This window comes from Coregonus lavaretus (assembly GCF_964263955.1).
Source record: "Coregonus lavaretus genome assembly, chromosome: 9".
Lineage (NCBI taxonomy): Eukaryota > Metazoa > Chordata > Actinopteri > Salmoniformes > Salmonidae > Coregonus > Coregonus lavaretus.
The window spans coordinates 7,351,377-7,367,209 of NC_139996.1; the positions used below are offsets into that span (position 1 = coordinate 7,351,377).

Sequence of the window (15,833 nt, forward strand, 5' to 3'; positions counted from 1 at the left end):
CTAGCCCGAACCATGAAAAACAGCCCCAGATCATTATTCTTCCTCCACCAAACTTTACAGTTGGCACTATGCGCGCAGGTAGTGTTCTCCTGGCATCTACCAAACCCAAATTCGTCCGTCGGACTGCCAGATGGTGAAGCGGGATGCATCACTCCAGAGAACGTGTTTCCACTGCTCCAGAGTCCAATGGTGGCGAGCTTTACACCACTCCAGCCGACGCTTGGCATTGTGCATGGTGATCTTAGGCTTGTGTGCAGCTGCTCGGCCATGGAAACCCATTCCATGAAGCTCCCGGCGAACAGTTATTGAGCTGACGTTGCTTCCAGAGGCAGTTTGGAACTCGGTAGTGAGTGTTGCAACCGAGGACAGACCATTTTTACGTGCTACATGCTTCAGCACTCAGAGGTCCCGTTCTGTGAGCTTGTGTGTTCTACCACTTCGTGCCTGAGCCGTTGTTGCTCTTAGACGTTTCCACTTCACAATAACAGCACTTACAGTTGACTGGGGCAGCTCTAGCTATGATGGTGCCACGTTGAAAGTCACTGAGCTCTTCAGTAAAGCCATTCTACTGCCAATGTTTGTCTATGGAGATTGCAAGGCTGTGTGCTTGATTTTATACACCTGGCAGAAACGAGATTGGCTGAAATAGCCGAATCCACTAATTTGAAGGGGTGTCCACATACTTTTGTAAATATAGGGTATGTTACGAACAATATGTTACGAATTTGCAAAATGTATGATATATATTACGAATTCCAATTTGTTGTCGCTAACGTTAGCTAGGAGGCTAATGCTACTGTTAACTAGTTGGCTAACGTTAGCTAGGCTAGGGGTTAGGGTTAAGGTTAGAGTTAAGGTTAGGGTTAAGGTTAGGCGTTAGGTTAAGGGGTTAAGATTAGGGTTAGGGGAAGGGTTAGCTAAAATGCTGCGTAGTGGCAAAGTAGCTCAAAAGTAGTAAGTAGTTGTAAAGTTACTAATTGGCTAAAATGCTAATGTTGTCCGTGATAAGTTTCGAACACGCAACCTTTGGGTTGCTAGATGTTTGCTAGACGTTGCTAGACATTTGCATTATACCAACCTACTTTAGATTTTGCCTTAAGTAACCTTCTGTCTTATGTAACCATACCAAACATAACATATCATACTAATTTGAGTGTCCCGGATTTACATTTACTACGTTATGCCTAGTCAATGAGACCAGGCTGCACACATATGCCAGGGTAGGCATGGGTTCGAATCCAAATCTGGCCCACTGCCCTTTGAATGTTTGGAGGAACTATAGTACATTTGTAGTTACACTCTGTGGGCAGTACTTGTACCAGTGGAGATTTTTGCATGTAAATCTTGGTGGGACAAAAAAACATTGTAAAAAATGTATGAATGCCAGCAAAGCCACAACACAAAACAATACATTAATTGCACTATAATGGTGACAAACGGTGCCCACAAACTGTTAGGGCCTACATAAAGCTGTCCCAACAGTCAGAGCTCATTTTTTTTTTGAGTTCTCAGTTGTCTTGAACTCACTGAAGTCAGATTTCCCAGTTCCGAGTTTCCAGTTTCCACTCATTGTTGAATTTGCGATTTCCAACTTGTGTAATGTTTATGGCCGATGAGCACCGATACATTTTATGAATAATTTATCTTCATTATTTCTCTTCATATGACAAGGATTAAAAAGGATTTGCCAGTAGATTGTTGACTTGATTCATGATGATGACTGCTAGCTAAGATTTTGAAAGTATGATGTTGCCATGATCAGTTCAATCAAAGCTACTGTAGATATAATGTGATTTTACATTATTTTATCTGAGCCAATGACCTTGAGCCTTCTTGGATGGGCACTTCTAATGTAACTCTATGGCAGCATCCAAGCGGCTTGAATTTTCGAGCTCTACCCTTAGATTTGACAGCGACGTAGTGTCCCCATGAGTGACAGAACACTGAGCCAATCACGGCGCAACTAGAGAACATTACCAATCCCTACACTCTAAGAAGAAAATGTTCCTGGAGTATCCTTTAGGGGTTCTTCAAATTGAAACTGTGGGGGAACCCCTATAAGTTATTCGAATAACCCTTTAAAAGGGTTCTTCAAATAACTCCTTTTAATGGATCCTTGAAGAACCCTTTGAATAACCTTTTGGGGTTCATTTTTGAACTACCCCCCCCCAACCCCTATTATTAATAATAACAACAACAACAACAACAACAACAACAACAACAACAACAACAACAATAATAATAATAATAATAATAAGAACAATAAGAACAATAACACAATATTTTAGTTGTCAGTGTTTATTATGATTTTAGTGGCAAAGTCATATGGGTATATCCTCTGGCCTGTTGATGTTAATGTGTTGATGTTCTCCGTATCCATAGCCAGAATGATTTTGCAGTGCATGGTGATAGAACAGGTTTCCTGTTATATTCATCAGAGGTGTAGGGAGGGGGAAGCCTGTGAATCCAATACAGATGATTAACAAAACATGCACACATCAGTATTCATACCTTGGTTTTTGTGGTAAATGTGAATGAAAAAAACTGTTTTGATAATGGTTTTCATACACATACCTTGTCCATAATGTAGAGACCTATGGGATATTCATTGAAGAGGTAAGGGAGGAGGATGGTAAATGTGATCTGCATAACATACCAATACTAATTGACATACCTTTGTATGCCTCGTCCTCTGTATACCTTCAAACATAAAAGTCAGCAGTTCAGTCATCTGCACCCAATACAGCTAGCCTTCAACATATTCTTATAGCCTACATATTCTTACCTCTTTATTGATTTGATATCCATTGAATTGTCAATTTTCTGTTCTAGAAAGATTTGCACAAATATGAAAAGATTGATGGTATCATCATAAAACAATATCAATTTAGATCATACAAGGGACAAACCTTACCTTAAATTAAGGAGATCTTTATATTTTTCAGTTAGGTGTGTGCACCTGCTGTTCTTTCAAATTCAAAATCCAAATGTTTCAGTTGGGCAGTTAGGTTCCTGCAAGAACCCCCACCAACTAAGGAGGTTCCTCGATGTACCCCACCTCCTATGGTGTTCTTTGTAGAACCTTTGGGGGGGCATTTTTAGTGCCAAGAACCCTAAGGTTCTTCGAAGAACTTTGAGGATCTTAGAAGAGCCCTTGTCGAACCTTTAATTTTTAGAGTGTACGCCCCATATTGTATTATTTTTAGCTACAAATGTGGGGCTCAAAATGATTGGTGGCCACTGCATACTAGTAACATGATTGATGGTGGCATTTCGATATTGATTGTTTTGACTGTTGTAACACTTACCAGGGACCGGTTTCCCGATAGTGATGGAATTTTAGATTACGAGGGTTTTAATTATGCATATTATACAACGGCCGAAGATGTAACATTTGTTTCCCAAAACACCACGCAGAGAGAACGGTCTCTAAGTGCGTCGTTGGAGCATGTTCGATACTTATAGGATCGAAAGAAAGGGAGTGCTGCTCTCAGATCAGTACATTCAAATCTTTTATTATTTCACAATACTGATGACGGATCAGTTCCTAGAGAGATATTACCACCAACAGCTGCAAATATTGAGGCGGCTTATTCTAATGCTTACCCAATAATATGCACAAAATCACCGATTTGGCACATCATAGCGCACGTTAGGCTACACAGCATGAAATATATTGAGACAAATTACAGAAAGTAGCCTACATGTAGAAAAATAGAACTCAATTGATTGAACATGAAATGTATTTCAATATGATTGAAAACACCTATAGCCTACTGTTTATATTTTAATGTTCATATTTTAATAATCTCGGTTTTCATTTGAAGCATATTTTTATACGTCGCTTGTTTGTATCAATTGCAAAGACATTGACAACTTCGTATTTGTAGTCAACTTTTGTTCTGAAGTTATCAGCGGTCAAAGAGAGACGGATCAACCATGTCATTCTATGTTTAGTTTAGATCTTCTGTGTAATAAGTGATGCAGGAGGGCAAAAAAGCATCTAAGGACGCACTTCAAGTGCAACGTTAATAACGATGGTTTTGGGAAACAGCTCGGATATTTAACGATGCTCCTACGAAGGTTCTAAGGATGACCTTAGCCTTAAGATGATTTTGGGAAACCGGGCACTGATCCTCCATGATATTTCATTCTGAATGAAAAATAAAACATCACTTGGTGTAAATCTTTTTAGTACGCATTCACCATCACCTGTACTTCAAATTCATTTTCATTAATGCTATTGAAATTGTAAAATGATTCCAATGTTTTGAGTACCATTGACCTTTTTATGAAATTGAGCACATTCGTAGATCATTTGTAAGTCGCTCTGGATAAGAGGGAGGTAGCTCAGTTGGTAGAGCATGGCGTTTGCAACGCCAGGGTTGTGGGTTCGATTCCCACGAGGGGCCAGTATGAAAATAAAAAATAATAATGTATGCACTAACTGTAAGTCGCTCTGGATAAGAGCGTCTGCTAAATGACGTAAAATGTAAATGCTAAATGACGTAAATGTAAATATTAAGTCAACTTTGAATAAGACCATAATTGAAACTGTAAAGCCTACGGGGCCAGTATGAAAAATGTATGCACTCACTAACTGTAAGTCGCTCTGGATAAGAGCGTCTGCTAAAATGTAAATATGTTTGTTTGATGTAATTCTTCATTGGATACTACCTGTGCTGGAGGACATCGGCAAAATGGTGTTGGCAGGCTTAAATAATACATTCATAGTCCGCTGTAGCTCAGTTGGTATAGCATGGCGCTTGCAACGCCAGGGTTGTGGGTTCGTTTCCCACGGTGGGCCAGTATAAAAATGTATGCACTAACTGTAAGTCGCTCTGGATAAGAGCGTCTGCTAAATGACTAAAATGTAATGTCAAATAAATTGCATTAAGTTCTTGTCCTTTTTGTTTGCTGTCACAGTTTACCAGAAGGTCTACAAAAAATACCCAAACTAAATTCGTAACTAGTACTTAAGTAGTTCTCACCGGATACTTTTTTTTACTCTTATTTGAGTAGCTTCTTAAGAGTGTGATTTACTGAAGTAGAAGTAAGCATCTCAGTAACAGTACTTTTACGTAAGTATAGATTTTCAGTACTCTACCCACCTGTGCACATTATACATAGCCTAACAATAAAACGTGGGCGAGCATCCACACTGGAGCAGAGTTTATCGTTCTACAATAGGCCTACATCTGTTAATCAACTGATGGCCCAAATCAGCTCATCAACTCAGCCAGGGGGAAAAAACTAGCCTATTACCGTTTTTCACACCTTTCATTATGTGACAATGGATAGGCTAATAGTTAGCCTACAAAATGTAGCCTATTGGAATATAATCAAATAACAAGGGGCCTATTGCAACCATCGATGGCACTAGAATATCGGCAGCTGGTGTTTCGTTAAACAATCAATATGCGCTAAATTCACCCGCACAGCTGATCTTAATTTCAACCATTATTGATCACCTCATTATCGCTCCCTAAAAGATGTCGGCATTACTTTAGTCAGAGATATGTATTTAATGACGGGATGCTCATGTCTCCGCCCTAACAATGGGAGTCGTTGTCCCAAAGGCAGGAAGGCAGGCGAGAAGCTTAGCGCTGCATATTAAACCAATAGAAACGCATTTGTCTTATTCTGGACAGATTTTTGTCAGGAGGGAGTCCTCTCGCTTCGTGTAAAAACTATTGGTCGCTAAATCCGGAGAACTGACCGACCATGTAAAAAAAAACAGTTGGGCCCATCACTGTACTCTTGATAGTCACCACCACACACACAGAGACACAGCTGTTTCCATTTGAGGATGTTTATATGATTTTGGCGTATCCGAATGACTTGGAATCTTATTGTTGTGGTTATTTCAATGCATGCACAACATTCAGACATTGGTGTTACTGTCGACAATAAAAAGTCCTCAGAAATATGCGTCTTCTCCCTTCGGTTGACGATAACATTCTGACCTGAGTGGGCGGGTGCAGTGTCCAGATGTGCTTTTCCAAGCGCTCTGATTGGTTGGGAATGGCAGGGCTATGATGGGTGAGGGATAACTTAGGTAGGCTGAGCAGCCAAAGTAACGGTACTTAAGGGAAACTGAAGGGACTGTTAGGGGAAGTTAGGTAGAGAGGAGAGGAGCAGGACGGCTTTTTTTTTTTTTTTACATCCACCCCAATATTTCTTATGGAAATATTAACATCCACGAAAAGGCCTATAACCTAAATGGCACAGTCTCTAATGGGGGCCACAGTATTTAAAGGGCAAAAGTCTCTGAAAAGCCACGGGCCTCGAGGGGAAGCTTATTCCTAGCGTGCCAAATCCTACCCAGCAGGACAAGCAGGGCTTAGGAGCCGCCCTGCGAGGGAGGTACACAGATACGCACAGGCAGTCCTGGGCCGCCCCATGGAACGCCACGCGGGTGGGGGGAGGGCCCTCTAACTCAGCTGGTGCAGGGCAGCTGGGCCCCATCGTTAGACGCTGAGCGCAATGCTGGAGGCTGGCCACGGCTGAAGCAGGTGGCTCGCCTACTGCGGCAGAGGAATGTGGCATGCCGGCCACAACTGTCGTTGACAGCTCACTGGCTGCGGCTGAGGCTGGTGACTCTTTCCCCACTTCTGAAAGCGATGACTGTCATGGTGGAGCATGTGGGGACCCCTGGGCGAGGATCATCAGGGATCTGGAGGCAGGGGCTGGCTGGGCCCCAGAGACGAGGTCAGGCGGGCTCCAACGTGTGAAGGGCTGAGGGTCGTCCAAGGCAGGAGGTGTGCGGTCCCCCAGAACTAGAGACAGCAGGCCCCCCGGGTCAGGGAACAGTGGTTCCCCCAGGTCAGGGAGCTGAGGGCCTAGCAGGGCAGGGGACTTGGAACCCACTACTAAATCTGAGGACTGCAAGCCAGGTATGGTGGGAGGCAGCAAACCTAGCCAAGCAAGGAACGTATAGTCTAGCACTAGTATATGCGACTGGGTGCAGGCTGAGGGCTGCGAACTGTCTAACTGCACACCTAGAGGAGCAGATAACTCTGGGTCTAGTGGGACGGGAGACCCAGGGCCTAGAACTAGGGCAGGTGGTTTGGCATGTAGCACTGAGGGAGCTGACTGCTTGCCAACTGAGGCTGGGGGCTGCGGTACAACTGAGGGCAGATGCTGCAGACCTAGTGGGGCAGAGAACCTATAGCCTGGCGGAGCAGTGGACTGAGGGCCGACTAGAGCTGGAGACAGCGAAACTAGAACGGCTGAAGACTGGGAGCCTAGTGCTGATAACTTTAGGCTTGACAGGGAGAACGTCTCTGGACCTGACAGGGAAACTGATTCTCGACCTGACAGGGAAACTGACAATGGACCTGACAGGGAAACTGACAATGGACCTGACAGGGAAACTGACTCTGGACCTGACAGGGAAACTGACTCTCTGCCTGACAGGGAGAACGACTTTGGACCTGACAGGGAAACTGACTCTGAACCTGACAGGGAGAAAACTAAACTGAACCTGACAGGGAAAACAACTATGAATTTGACAGGGAGAACAACGCTGGACCTGACAAGGAAACTGACGCTGGACCTGACAGGGAAACTGACTCTGGACCTGACAGGGAGAACGACTCGGAACCAGACAGGGAGAACGACTTTGGACCTGACAGGGAGAATGACTCTGAATCTGACAGGGAGAATGACTCTGAACCTGACAGGGAGAACGACTCGGAAACAGACAGGGAGAACGACTTTGGACCTGACAGGGAGAATGACTCTGAACCTGACAGGGAGAACGACTCGGAACCAGACAGGGAGAACGACTTTGGACCTGACAGGGAGAATGACTCTGAATCTGACAGGGAGAATGACTCTGAACCTGACAGGGAGAACGACTCGGAAACAGACAGGGAGAACGACTTTGGACCTGACAGGGAGAATGACTCTGAACCTGACAGGGAGAACGACTCTGAACCTGGCAGGGAAACTGACGCTGGACTTGGAGAATAGCAGAGATCTGGGCCTACTAGAGAAACTGGTACATTTGAGCCTAGTGGGGCAGGAGCCTGATGACCCACCTGGGCTAGGGACTGAGGGCCGACAAATGCTGGAGACAACAGACCTAGTGCAGCTGGACACCAATGACCTAGTGCTAGGGACTGAGGGCAGATGAGGGCGGAGGACTGAGAACCTAGCACAGGTAACTTGTGGCTTAGCAGGGCAGGAGGCTCTAAGCCTGGTGGGCTAAGGAGCTGTGGGCTGACTATGTCTGGAGACTGCGAGCCTAGTATAACAAACTTGGGGCCTAGTAAAGGAGGAGGCTCTAAACCTGGTGGAATAGGCAACAGCCTAACAACTAAGGCAGTGGGCTGCGGTCTGAGCAGGGCAGGAGACTGCAGACCTGCAGACAGGGCAGCTAACTTGTGGCCTAGCATGGCAGAGGGCTCTAAGCCTGGTGGGCTAGGACGCTGCATACCCAATAAGGAGGGGGTCTGCGATCCATGCAGGGCAGGATACACTAGACCTACTTGGGGGTCAGGACATACTTGGCCTACTGGGAAGGCAGGGAACTCTAAATCTGACCCTACCGGCAAGGAAGGAAACTCTGACCCTGCCGGGAAGGAGGGGAACTGACCCTACCAGGAAGGAAGAGAAATGTAACCCTACTGGGAAGCAAGGGAACTCTAAACCTGACCCTACCGGGAAGGAAGGGAACTCTCACCCTACAGGGAAGGAAGGGATCTCTGACCCTACAAGGATGGAAGGGAACTCTGACCTTACCGGGAAGGAAGGGAACTCTGATCCTACTGGGAAGGAATGGAACTGTAACCCTACCGGGATGGAAGGGAACTCTAAACCTACCATGGAGGCAGGATACACTGGACCTACTTGAGGGGCAGGACACCCAAAGTCTGGTTATTTTACACCTGCCAGGTAGGCCCAAAACTGTAACTCTAACCCTACCGGATGGGGAGGGAACTCTACCCTACCGGGAAGGAAGTGGATTGTAACCCTACTGGGAAGGAAGGGAACTCTGACCCTACCGAGGAGGGAGGTAACTCTGACCCTACCAGGAAGGAAGGGAACTGGACAACTAGGTTAGGGGAGATATCAGGGGTGATGTCTGGCAGGTCCCCTGAGGCGAGGTCTGGAGGTAGCAGGACCCTCGGGCCGGAACTATCACGGTGCTAGCAGGTGGGGCCAGCAGGGACTCCAGGCCTGGGACCAGCAGGTCCCACCAGGCTGTGACTGGGAGGCCCCAATGCCTGGGGTGGCTCCATCCAAGGAGCGGGCTCTGGGCCAGGAGCAGTGAGGGGCTCCTGAGCGAGAGCAGGTGGAGTCTTTGTAGCTGAAGGTTCCAGGGTAACAGACAGTCGAACCTCGGGCACCCAAGCATCTGCCTCAACTAGCAGGGGATCCCCACTGGGAGAAGAGGACGACTCCGCAACGGCAACCAGAACAGACCCCATGGCGGCGGCTAGCTGTAGCTTCACGACTGGAGTGGGAGGCTCCTTAACTGTGGCTAGTCGAGGAGCTGGCTGAGGAAGGTGGAGACCTTGGTGTCGTGGACTGTGCACTCTGGAGTCTTCATCTGCTTGGGAGCTAGGCTGCTCTGGGGAGCAGAAGTGGACCCGACGCTCCCTTGCCTCTGGCCGGGGGGGCCTAGAGGGACATCGGTCGGGAGAGCGGCTGGACCACCTCGGGGGGAGGACGCTCTGGCAGATACGACGTTGGCTCCAGTCGGGGGGGCCTGGAGCTACGAAGATCTGTTGAATAGCTGGGCCACCTCGGGACGTAGTGGGGGTCCCAATGGTCCCGTGGAGTTGGCGAATACTCAGGCCGGGAGGGCCTGGAGTAGTCTCTCAGGGGAGTAGCCGGGCCGACTTTGGGAGTATTGGCAGTGATGGCGCTCCCGTGGCGGTGACGATGGCTCTAGCTGGGGAGGCCTAGAGTGGTGGTGATCAGGAGAGTAGCGGTGGTACCGGTGCTCCCGTGGCGGTGACGATGGCTCTAGCTGGGGAGGCCTAGAGTGGTGGTGATCAGGAGAGTAGCGGTGGTACCGGTGCTCCCGTGGCGGTGACGATGGCTCTAGCTGGGGAGGCCTAGAGTGGTGGTGATCAGGAGAGTAGCGGTGGTACCGGTGCTCCCGCGGTGGTGACGATGGCTCTAGCCGGGGAGGCCTAGAGTGGTGGTGATCAGGAGAGTAGCGGTGGTACCGGTGCTCCCGTGTTACTGTCGACAATAAAAGGTCCTCAGAAACATGTGTCTTCTCCATTCGGTGGACGATAACATTCTGACCTGAGTGGGAGTGTGCAGTGTCCAGAAGTGCTTTTCCAAACGCTCTGATTGGTTGGGAATGGCAGGGCTACGATGGGTGAGGGATAACTTAGAGCAGGCAAAGTAACAGGACTTGAAGGGACTGTGAGGGGAAGTTAGGTAGAGAGGAGAGGAGCAGGACTGCCTTTTTTACACTTCGCCTCTTCTTCTCTGCCTTAGTCCTGCTTGCAACCAAAGTATTTTGTTATCGGAAACAACTTAGTCCTTTTTTAAGAGACTAAGGGGAATTTATCTATTTGACAAGCATTCCGTACAATATAAATAAAATACCTTGTTTACCACGGCAGATCTACTGTGGCAATTCACCCAACACTTTGTATGAATGGAAACTAATGTTGGTGTAGCCTCCTGTTATTAGTTTCCTATTTTATGTTATCCAACAGTGTCTGGTATGATAATTTCTTATCAAGATCGGGGGAAAATATCCCTAGACAGTCCATTTTGAAATGTGTGCCTAAATCACGTCAATCAGGGGATTGGGTTATTTGTGCCAGAAGGGCATGGGCTGGAATCGAACCCCTGCCGACTCGATGCGTCTATATCTGCACACGGAAGGCAGAGGCCCTAACAGCTCTGAATATAAGCATGCTTGTGCACTGTGTACATGTGAAAACTGTGGGACCTGGCATCGACCTCTATGTTGCGTTCCATTCTTGGTGTGAATGACTTGAGGATATCCTGTTGACATGAGGGTCTCCTGCACCCACAGGTCGAGCCATCTGTAATGATGGGATGTGCTTCCTGTCAGCATTTTACACGCCTTGGGCTCCTTGGTGGGTGGGGTGGGGGGGTGGGGGGGGGGGGGGGGGGGGGGGGGGCATGTGTATGTGTGTGTGCCCCACAGCAAAAGGAATAATATTTTATTTCAGTCAGTTGCAAATGAGGTGACTGGTCATCAGTTAGGACTGTTTTCAGTTCAGAGCATCTGAGTGTCACAGCTTCATCATCAATGGGGAAAAGATGACGAGTGAAAAATGTCGGAGAAATTCTACATCAGGATTGCTATCAGTAATGATGAAACTGGCATTCTTAGAACCTTTTTGTATTCTGACCCATTTATCAGCCTGCAGTGAAGCCATTAATCGGACTATTTGTTTACTGTTTGTTTCCATGGAGACGGAAGCCCCTGACGCCTTGGCCTGACCTAGACGGTCGTTGGGTAACAGATTATCGCGGGTGGCACCACGTCCTTACACTGACATTTGACTCTGACATCCAACCCTGGGTCTGTATAGATAGAGGGGGCAGTTAAGCTGTGTCCACTACGTTCATGGTCACCCATTCACAAAACGTTTGATCACCACAAACGTTAACTTCATTGGCCATCAATTAGCAAACTGTGATAGCATGGGTTTGGTACAAAACTAAAGCTAAATGCATGCTCTTCAATCGAACACTGCTTGCACCCGCCCGCCCGACTAGAATCACTGCTCTCGGCGGGTCTGACTTGTGGACAACTACAAATACCTAGGTGTCTGGTTAGACCGTAAACTCTCCTTCCAGACTCACATTAAGCATCTCCAATCCAAAATTAAATCTAGAATCGGCTTCCTATTTCGCAAACAAAGCCTCCTTCACTCATGCTGCCAAACATGCCCTCATAAAACGGACTATCCTACCAATCCTTGACTTCTGCGATGTCATTTACAAAATAGCCTCCAACACTCTATTCAGCAAATTGGATGTAGTCTATCACAGTGCCATCCGTTTTGTCACCAAAGCCCCATATACTACCCACCATTGTGACCTGTACGCTCTCGTTGGCGGGTCCTCACTACATATTCGTCGCCAATCCCACTGGCTCCAGGTCATCTATAAATCTCTTCTAGGCAAATCCCCAGTTTATTTTAGCTCATTGGTCACCATAGCAACACCCACCCGTAGTATGCGCTCCAGCAGGTATATCTCACTGGTCATCCCCAAAGCCAACACCTCCTTTGGCCACCATTCCTTCCAGTTCTCTGCTGCTAATGACTGGAACGAACTGCAAAAATCTCTGAAGCTGGAGACTCTTATCTCCCTCACTAACTTTAAGCGTCAGTTGTCAGAGCAGCTTACCGATCACTGCACCTGTACACAGCCCATCTGTAATTAGCCCACCCAACTACCTCATCCCCATATTGTTATTTATTTTGCTCATTTGCACCCCAGTATCTCTATTTGCACATTATCTTCTGCACATCTATCACTCCAGTGTTAATACTATATTGTAATTATTTTGCACTATGGCCTATTTATTGCCTTACCTCCATAACTTACTACATTTGCACACACTGTATATAGATTTTCTATTGTGTTATTGACTGTACGTTTAGTTTATTCCACATGTAACTCTGTGTTGTTGTTGTTTTTATCGCACTGCTTTGCTTTATCTTGGCCAGGTCGCAGTTGTAAATGAGAACTTGTTCTCAACTGGCCTACCTGGTTAAATAAAGGTGAAATAAGAAATAAAATAAAATGTAGGCTACTGCATCAAAAACTGGTTCCCTCGTTGAGTGTAGATGCATAGCCCATCTTGGGTTTGGTGCTTCAATTTTGACACAGACATTAATCAACTGTGTTTCTAAGAAAGATTGTTGATCTTGTTTCGGTCTTTTCTCACAGTCTTCAAAGCACACCATGTGTGAAGCAGATGAAACCGGAGCTCCAAGTTGGTGGACAAGGTTGTGTAAGAGAGTGATTAATTTACAGTGTGGACCTACCCTACAATAATTTAAAGAAACATGACACAAAGAAAAGAAAACTCTCCCTTAGAGGGTTGTAGCCATTCTTAATTGTACAGGTATGTAATGCTGCGTACTACATGTTACTTACAGTACATATTAAACTGCAAACATGTTGCACTTTAATGCACAACCGCTTTTGGCTTAAGCCTACATCCAATCTCAGGGGATAATAAAATCTAAATGTGGGGAGCTAAACTCTTAACTACATCTTCTCCTCTTACAGGCCTTGTCTAGTCGATTCAGAATCAGTGGTTCTTATTAGGACGACATGGGCACCGAAAGCAGTACGGAAAGTGTCACTCAACCTTTCTCACTCTCTCTCTCACCCTCTTACAAACCACTACCCGAGCAGGTCCAGGTCTACTGTTACGGAGCCAACAGGACCTGAGTGGAGGTTACACTATAATTGGGGTGAGCGTACATGTAACTGTTTTTTACACCCCAGTCTCTCTGGGACCCAAATGCTAGGTCACATTTCTGCGAGAGGCCCCATGTTCCAAGTTGTAAAATGGAACCCTTTAAGTGCTGGGAATGGGGGGGGGGGGGGGGGGGGGGGGGGGTATTTTGGCTGAGGCTTCCTTAAGACGTTATCCACTGTGGGTGCTCAGGTGTCAGTCAAGCTAGCAGTTTCCACTAGCCCGGTCCAGGAGGGCTCCTGGTCGGATATGTGAAGCTGGTGCTTTACACTCTGCTCTCTCCTTTAGTCTGAGCCCCTGGTAGCTTTACACTCTGCTCTCTCCTTTAGTCTGAGCCCCTGGTAAACTGCTTTAGAACCCCTGTGGTTATTTAAGATAGGAAACAAACATTCAAAATGCAACAGGAAAGAAATACCTTGTAAAATCTACTGAGTTATGATTTTTGTGTAGGCAGGGGCTACAGTTTATAGGGTTAACTAAAGGAAACTTGGACAGTCCTTTCAAAAATGATGGCTGTGGTTTGTTTCTCTGAAATATGATATTAGAGAACTGGTCAACACTGCAAGTCCTGAGTTGAGAAAACGTTTTAAAGTGTAATAGGTGTTTACTAGTTGTGTTAGATTTAACAACATGCCACAGAGAGAGCAGTGAGTGAGCAGGGGACAGTGCAGCCAGTGTCATCACGTCAGTCAACTCGGGGAGGGCATCTGGCCGTTTAAAATGGTGTGAATATGATCGGCATCAGTGTAGACAGTCAACGGTAGCAAGTGGACTGACTGGATTGGATTTCAGGCCCTTCTGCAACTAAAAGTGTATGAATTTAAATTGGGGAAACCAACAAGAAGCAAACTTTTACAGGGCAGTAAAAAACGACCGAGAAAGTGACAGTTGGGGCCGTGGAGGGTGAAGCGCTTACCCTTGAGAGGGGTAAAAGATGACTGTTGTGTCCCGTGAGAACCTGGACGAGACTGTGGTAGTTTCTCCCCTGTACCAAGATGATTGCGACGTGGAGCGAGGCGATCAGGAGTGCAGCGAGAGGGTTGTCATCAACATCTCCGGGCTGCGCTTCGAAACACAACTGAAGACCCTCTCGCGCTTTCCCACCACGCTCTTGGGAGACCCGCGTAAAAGGATGCGCTTTTTCGATCCGTTGAGAAATGAGTACTTTTTTGACAGGAATAGACCCAGCTTTGATGCTATCCTTTATTATTACCAGTCTGGAGGAAGGCTTAGGAGACCTGTCAACGTTACCATGGACATTTTCATGGAAGAAATGAAATTTTATGAAATTGAAGATGAGGCCATAGAGATGTTCAAAGAAGATGAAGGTATGATCATAGAGGTGGAACGTCCGATGCCTGACAACGAGTTTCAGCGCCAGATGTGGTTGTTATTTGAGTACCCGGAGAGCTCAGGGCCTGCCCGGATGATCGCTGTCGTATCAGTCAGTGTGATTTTGATATCCATTGTGATATTCTGTCTAGAGACTTTGCCACAGTTCAGGGAAGATACCAGCGCAGGCCTACAATTCAGTAATCTCCTCACCACGAATGGGACTACTGTCCATAGAAAACCCAATCCATTCACAGATCCGTTTTTCATGGTGGAGACACTTTGCATCGTGTGGTTTTCCTTTGAGTTTCTCATGAGGTTTTTATCGTGCCCGTGCAAACCGGCTTTTTTCAAAAACGCAATGAACTCCATCGATATCTTAGCGATTGCACCTTATTTCATAACCCTTGGCCTTGAACTCGCAGAGCTACAGGGAGCAGGAAGCGAGCAGGCCATGTCGTTAGCCATACTCAGAGTCATCCGTTTGGTTCGAGTCTTCAGGATTTTTAAACTTTCCAGGCACTCCAAGGGGCTCCAAATTCTGGGCCAGACACTCCACGCCAGCATCAGCGAACTCGGGCTTTTGATATTCTTTCTTCTCATAGGGGTTATTCTGTTTTCCAGCGCTGTTTATTTTGCAGAGGCAGACGACCCTGAATCGGGATTCTCAAGTATCCCCGCCGCTTTCTGGTGGGCAGTGGTGTCCATGACTACGGTTGGATATGGAGACATGTGCCCGGTTACTATTGGTGGCAAAATAGTGGGATCTATGTGTGCCATCGCAGGAGTGCTGACCATTGCCCTACCTGTCCCTGTCATCGTGTCCAATTTTAACTATTTCTATCACAGAGAGCGTAATGACGAGGAAACCGCCGTGTATACCCACGTGACTTGTGGTCAACAGAACGCTTCATTTGGAGAATTCAAATCGACCAGCGACAGCAAACAGTCCCTCACCAAATCAGAGTACATGGAAGAGGATTCTTGCGAGACTATCAGATTAACAAACTTCAACCCATTTGAACAGTACACTGGCAAGCTGACGGATGTATGA

At 46.6% G+C, this 15,833-nt stretch overlaps 1 protein-coding gene across 1 annotated transcript; it reads left to right on the plus strand.

The window, feature by feature from the left end:
- Nucleotides 1–14,381: 14,381 nt before the first annotated feature.
- On the plus strand, nt 14,382–15,833 carry LOC311135121 (shaker-related potassium channel tsha2-like; the record flags this gene model as incomplete). Its single annotated transcript, XM_084169015.1, has 1 exon — nt 14,382–15,833. The coding sequence occupies one exon, from the start codon at nt 14,382–14,384 to the stop codon at nt 15,831–15,833; it is 1,452 nt and encodes a 483-aa protein (XP_084025141.1).